Source organism: Gambusia affinis, linkage group LG20 (genome assembly GCF_019740435.1).
Source record: "Gambusia affinis linkage group LG20, SWU_Gaff_1.0, whole genome shotgun sequence".
NCBI lineage: Eukaryota > Metazoa > Chordata > Actinopteri > Cyprinodontiformes > Poeciliidae > Gambusia > Gambusia affinis.
In genome coordinates, this window is record NC_057887.1 from 9,323,344 (window position 1) to 9,330,379 (window position 7,036).

General features: G+C 35.8%; 1 protein-coding gene across 2 annotated transcripts; it reads right to left on the reverse strand.

Annotated features, from left to right (window-relative positions):
- Window positions 1-369: 369 nt before the first annotated feature.
- On the reverse strand, window positions 370-5,958 carry LOC122823331 (gastrula zinc finger protein XlCGF26.1-like). 2 transcript variants are annotated; one of them, XM_044102826.1, is made up of 3 exons: window positions 5,519-5,958; window positions 4,276-4,447; window positions 370-3,431 (listed from the first exon to the last, which is right to left on the reverse strand). In XM_044102826.1, exons 2-3 carry the CDS (start codon window positions 4,388-4,390, stop codon window positions 1,783-1,785), a joined length of 1,764 nt encoding a protein of 587 aa, XP_043958761.1. In that variant the 5' UTR covers window positions 4,391-4,447; window positions 5,519-5,958; the 3' UTR covers window positions 370-1,782. The 2 variants fall into 2 exon arrangements, with proteins under 2 accessions (XP_043958761.1, XP_043958762.1); XM_044102827.1 differs by having other exon boundaries at window positions 400-3,431; window positions 5,802-5,958.
- Window positions 5,959-7,036: the final 1,078 nt, after the last annotated feature.

Sequence of the window (7,036 nt, forward strand, 5' to 3'; positions counted from 1 at the left end):
TCAATTAATGGTGTAACTATATTAAAAAATAATGTACTGAATTATATGCTTTAAAGCTCATCACATACCAGGCATCATTTAGTGTTAAGATTCTTAAAGAATCCTTTTTGTTTTACTTATTACTTAAACATTAAAATAATGTATTGTATAATGATAAAGAGCTGAATGAAATGTCCAGTAGATGTGAGTAACTGGTGCCCGGAGTTGCTCTGACACTTCACACACTCCTACTCACTTGAGTTACACTGTTGATACCAGGTGCTCTGAAACTGAAAATCCCAAGTATTTGCCTTGTTTCATCACCAGTTCAAAAAAACAAAAAAACAAAAACAAACATCCTCCCACACACTTTATAAGACAACTGTTACTTATTACGTAAATAATTTTAATGGAAGTACTACAGGATTGTAATACACATATTCTTGTACCAGAAAACATAAAGCAAATATTCTTAAATAAAAAGGTGAGCCAGCATTTGTTTGACAACAAAAACAAAAGATAATTTTCAACAGTGATAGCAAAGGCAGAAGTAAAAAGAGAGAAAAAATAAATTTTCTTTTACAGAGATACATAAGTCATAGCAGTTCAATGGTTTATTCCGCAGCACAATAACTAGTGGGCTTAATTAAAAACATATATCAGAGAAGAACAGAAATCAAACATCAGAGGCTGATTTGGTGGCGAGATAACCAGACATGAAGAAGTTTTAAATATTTGTAGAGCTGAACATCTGAATGTTTATCAACCAGAACTAGTCAAAAATTTCTTACAACTGTTTGCATTTTACATTTAGAAAAAGAACTCACTAGCACCTTTTTCAACTTTATATTTACATCTATTACTTCCACTACACTGGTTTGTTCCCAGTATACTTTGACACTTTACAGAGCAGATTCTGGGCAACATAAGGCTGTATATCGGTATCAAATTTCACTTGATATAAAAATGTTATTTAACAATATCGCAGTCTGCTCTTGCCAGCACCATTGCTGCCACTGATCTGTAGGGCCTCTCTAACTAACAGAAACAGGAGGAAAGGCAGCTTTTACTTTACCAGATGTATACTTGTATGTATACTTTTACTTGAGAAGAAATTTGATGAATTAGTCTTTCTCTTATTTGAGTACAAGTTTTGTGTTCTCAACCCACCTCTGCTCACTTCATAGAAACATTTTTCTTGAGTTTATCACAAGCAAAAGTCAATTCAGTCATGTAATCATTAATGTGTATCAGTTCTATTTACAACCCTAAAAACTATAGAATAATGCCATGAAGTCTGCTGGTTTATTTGCATGCTTACAGATACTCATTTTTAATAATAATAATCAGCCAAGATGATAATCATGTATGCTGCTCACTTGGTGCATACTGTCCCAGTGCCATAGTACCAGCAGGATAGCACATAGACCTATGTATCACCTTTATGTTATGTTTGCATAACATTTAATATACAGACAGTAAAAACCACTGACTTATAACATGAAGCTGCTTGCTTGTTGATATTGGCCCACTTGTACAGGTCCACATTATATCCGCCCTCTGCTTGTCAGCATGTCTGTTCACAATACAAAAATCAGTCAGCAAATACTTTGCTAACTTTTCTTGGACTACCACAATTTCAGTTTAATACCATATTGTCCACTCCATGACAAAGGCAGACATTCTGAATAGACCACATTTATCTGCTCTAGGTTTATCTAATCATTATTTTTGATCATATTAAAGCTTTTAGCATGCTAAATATTTTATTTTGATATTTCTACTAGATTCAAGATTTCTTCACTACATACAACCATCATGAACTCCCATGTGTCTCTTCAGATTCCCTTGTTGTGAAAATGCTTTACTGCAAACATTGCAAACAAACGGTTTTTCACATGTGTGAACACGCATGTGTCTCTTTAGACGGTCTTGTTGTGAAAATGCTTTACTGCAAACATCACAAACAAACGGTTTCTCTCCTGAGTGGACTCTCATGTGGTTGTCAAGATGGCACTTCTGAATAAATCTGCTTTTGCAGACATCACATCCATATGGTCTCTCCTCTGTGTGGACTTTTACATGTCGCTCCAACTGGATTTCCTTCAAAAAATGTTTACCGCAATCACTGCAGCTAAATGGCGCCGTGTGAACATCCATGTGTTTTTTCAGATGATGATGTTGTGAAAACCCTTTATTGCAAATACTGCAAATAAATGGTCTCTCTCCCGTATGAACACACATGTGCCTCTTTAAAGTATCTTGTTGTGAAAATCCTTTACTACAAATACTACAAATGAATAGCTTCTCCGCAGTGTGGACATGCATGTGTCTCTTTAGATTCTCTTGTAGTGAAAATCCTTTTCCACAAACACTACAAATAAACGGTTTCTCTCCTGTGTGAACACGCATGTGTCTCTTCAGTACTCCATGTTGATAAAATCCTTTACTACAAACACTGCAGATAAATGGTTTCTCCCCAGTGTGAACATGCATGTGACTCTTTAAATTTTGCTGCAGTGAAAATCCTTTGCTACAAAAACTACAAACAAACATTTTCTCTCCCGTGTGAACACGGATGTGTCTCTTTAAGTTCTCCTGTAATGCAAATCCTTTACTGCAAAAGGTACAGATGAACGGTTTCTCTCCCGTGTGAACACGCATGTGACTTTTGAGATGAATCTGTTGTGAAAAGCCTTTACTGCAAACACTACAAACAAATGGCTTCTCTGCAGTGTGAATCCTTGTGTGGTTTTTAAGTGTTTCCTTTCTTTTAAATTTTGTACCACAGACATCACAAGAAAAAGGTTTTTCTTCTGAATGAACCTTCAGATGCTGCTGAAACAATTTCTTTGCATGAAACTTTCTACCACAATCCTCACACGCAAATGCTTTATCTCCAGTGCGAACTGTCTTGTGCATCTGCGGAGAACGCTTTTCTTTGGCAGAAATATCACATTTATGTTCTCTCTTTCCACTGTGAATCATCATGTGCAATTTAACATGAGTTTTATGTCTGAGTCTTTTGCCACAAATATTGCAACCAAACGGCTTCTCTCCCGCATTAACTTCAATCTGAGCTGTACGTTTGGAACGTGGTTTTGATATTTTACTTTTTTTGTGAACTGCCATCTTACTTTCCTGAGAAGAACATACTGGATCAGGTTTACTGCCAGGCTCTGGTCCTCCACATTTCCCTCCATCGGGGTCTGCTTTAATATTTACAGCTGAACTGCTGGTTTGAGATTCTGTCGCTCTGTTGTCTTCAGTTTTGATTTGTTGAAGCTCTGAAAACTGCGGTTTCTCTTCATCTTCCATCTTCACAATGACCTGCTCGTCCTCCTGTTTGGTCCACAGTTCCTCCAATCCCTCCTGTTTTCGTGCCGTCTCTGGATCCAAACTTGAACTCCATTCATGGAGAACCTCTTCTTTAATCACCAATATCTGTCGGACTGAGAGCAGTATTTGTTTAATCGAGGATTTTTGCAATTTCAAGAACAGGTTACTTTTAAAAGCATCATCATTCTCTCACATTTAAAGAAACAACTACTCAATATTGTTTGGAAATTGCATTTTTTTTGTTTATCAGTTTAAGAAAAGAAATTATAATTTACCATGTAATTAACTCTATTTTATTTGATTTCTAATTTAAAATAATCTTCCAACCAGGAGTTCTTTCTCCAAGAGTGTTCAGCTCGAGGCCAGCATCCTACAATGCTTGAATGTGCTTCAACATTTCTGAATAAAATTCCTGCACTGCCTCCTCACCATGTTTTTGTACACTATCAAGTTGTACAAAAACCCAGTTAATTACCTTTCTCATTCTGTGTGGCTACTGAATAGGACAGTGAAGGAACTAGCTCAACTATGATTAACTTATGGGTTTCTGGGCACTATATATTTTTTTCTTTTCTTAAGTAGTTTTTATAAAAGGAGCAGCTTATTTCACTGATGTTGCACAGCAGAGGGATCTTAAACTTTAAACTTTAAAGAGAAGAGAAAAGGGGAATGTGCTGAAGTGTTCTTCATTTTATTTTATGGTTTCACTAGAAACATCCACATCAATACACATTGCTGTAATTGTATGAGAGCATTTCCCACATTATTAAAGCTAGACTTGCAGGAATCCCAGTACCTGCCATCCTGCAGTGAATTTTAGGCCATAGTATTCCGCCCCTGCTGGGATAGTCGCATATATTTCTCTCTTTCTGATTCGTTCCATGCCCAGCAGCTCTTTTATAACTGCCAGACAGAGTTAATTTGCTCTAACCCAGAAAACAAATGTGTGTCACTTACTGAGATCTTTGCTGTCTTGCGTTTCCTCCTCCAGTTCCGATGTGGCTGCAGGTATGTGGGGATCCAAGCTGAACCCTCCAGGCTCATCTACTTCAACCTTCAACATCTCAGACATCCTCGCTCCTCCTGTGATTCTCCTCTTCAGAATCCTCGTTTGCAACCTTCATATGTTCTAGTAGATCAATAGAATAAATTAGAACTTATTTAAACCTGGATTTCAGAAAGGTTTTGATGTTAGTAATTAATAAGCTAATGTTTTATTCACAACAGAACACAATACATAATGTTGAAACAGAGAAATTCACCTTTAATGACTAAATAAGCTAATTTCAAATCTCATACAGTTATATAATGGTTTTAGAACAACATATGATCCCCTTCCACACCATGCCTATTTCAGAGAACACCTTGAGTATCCCAGGACAAAGCAAAACACACTACAGCTATTGCACCAGTACAGCTTTTTGTACTGACCTGCCTGCAGTCCAGATCTGCTACCAGAACATTTGCCACATCATTAAGCCATAAATCTGTAAATGATGACCATAAACTCTTGAGGAGCTGGAAACCTGTATCAGGACCAAATTCCAACACCAAAATTTCGGAAGCTTTTATCAAAATTTCTTCAGAATGGAAGTAATATTGACATGTTGGAGCAGCCTGGCCCTCTGACCACCACTAGCAGGAAAGGCGGGTGAAGAGTCTTGTCCAAGGACACGACGACAGAGAAGGGTTCAAACTGGCAGGACAAACTACTGCCACCATTTCCACTAAAGGTCTAATTAATTTGACATGCCCTTTTTATAAAGATTATTTTAAAAAATAAAAAAAAGAGCAACTTGTTGTCAAAACTTTAACTTCTTTTACATTGTTTTATTACCTTTCAGAGATGCTTGACAAATGCACTGAATAAAGGGACCATTACAAATCAGTTAACATTCATTCTGACAACTACGAAAAGCAAACACTACTATTGCTTTATTACCATGAAATGTTTTTGGCATTTTTATATGACTATGATTTTTTTATACTATAGTTCATTGCAATATCTGATAAATATTTCAAATAAATTTTTCCTTATGATTCTAGGTCAAATATTTCAAAGTGTGGGAAATAGACGGCTCCAGAATTTTAACCTCTCAACAGCACATGCATGATCTTGGTATTATTAAAGAGTTACTTTAAGGCTCTTTCAGATAAAATGGTTTAACAAAAATCTCTTCTGAAAATGTTGCCAACATACCTACTATAACTGTCCCCAGACTGTTGGTCCTCAGCTGAACAGGACTTACAGGGAGTGTCCGCAGACGATGTGGTCTTCACCGCACAGTCTCACAAACTCGGAGTGTGGACTCGTCTTATGCTACTTAACCACGAACATTTAAACGCTTTAACCTCGGAAACATTGACCAACTAACTGCTGTTAGCTCATTTAGCTCCACAAAGGCTAATTCCATTCTATGGTACAAGCTCCGACAGCAAATAATCACAGTGCTTCAAAACAAAGAAGCCAACACAAAACTCACCCGAAAAAACAAAGTGGAGATTTTGAAAAAAAAAAATATTAATAATAAAAGTAACACATATTTCTAACAAAAAGCAGTTTTTCGTCAGGCCAGTTAAGCTAACATTGATACATCCCTGGTTACTTCCTTTTTGCTCAGACAAAGAAGCGTCTGAGTCGTGCGTTAATGTCGCCGCCATATTGTGAGTGGTATTAACGTCTACATAAACATAAGGATATGTAGATAAAGTATGTTAATGTGCATTTTAAACATGCCGTTTCATATAGTTAATTCTGTTCAACTTAGAGGCACACGTATTCGTCACACTTCTCTAAATGATTACAATTGCAAGTAGTTTTACAAAAAATATAGTACATCAAAATCAGCTGAATGCAATATGCTGAACTTTCCAAAGTAATTCACTTTAACTTTTTTATAAAGCACAGATATTGAGATCACTTTATTTCATGTCAAAGTGGAATATTTGGAATCATATCACATTGAGCATCTTTATACATATAAACATTTATATACAGTACATAAGTATACACATTTATTCTATGTGCTGTGCAGTTTTTTGTACTATAAACACAGTTCAGATGGTTTATTTGTACTGCAGCATAAATATCAGCAACTCCACAGATATTTCTCACTCACTGTCACACCATTTAGATCAGAAAACCCCCCACAAATCTGACCTTGAACATCTGACTGCAGATGTCAGGATTTTGCCTTTGGTTCATGTGAGAGTTAAAGTTTTTAGATGTTTGGATTTCACTAAAATTTTTATCTTTTTAAAAATAAAATATCAACATTATAGTTCTAAACTATCATGAACTGTTGACTACACAGAGATATAGATCTGTAGCAGGTTTTGAAATTAAGGTTTATATATATATATATATATATATATATATATATATATATATATATATATATATATATACTTTCATTAACTAGAATGGTCAAGCCAAAGCCCAGCTTCAAATTTGTGAGGACACTTAAACTGATGTTTACAGATACTGCTTATCCAGTTTGACTGACCTTGATGTCATTTTAAGATTGGATGGGGCTGTTTTTGTCTGTCGATGTGAAAGGTCGACGATGTACACCAAAGCTCGATTAAAAAAAACTGCAGTAAAAAGTGAGGCAAATACATACAAATTCTACATTTTCAGTTTTCTTTGTGAATATGTGAGTTCAGACACTCTTCACCAAATTCTTTAAGTATAAACAAGAATGATCACAGCAGATTG

Coding starts and splice junctions, on each gene's coding strand:
- LOC122823331 (XM_044102826.1), bottom strand. CDS start 4,390: ATGTCTGAGATGTTGAAGGTTGAAGTAGATGAGCCTGGAGGGTTCAGC. Junction 3,432..4,275: donor GCAAGACAGCAAAGATCTCA/GTAAGTGACACA, acceptor TACTGCTCTCAG/TCCGACAGATATTGGTGATT.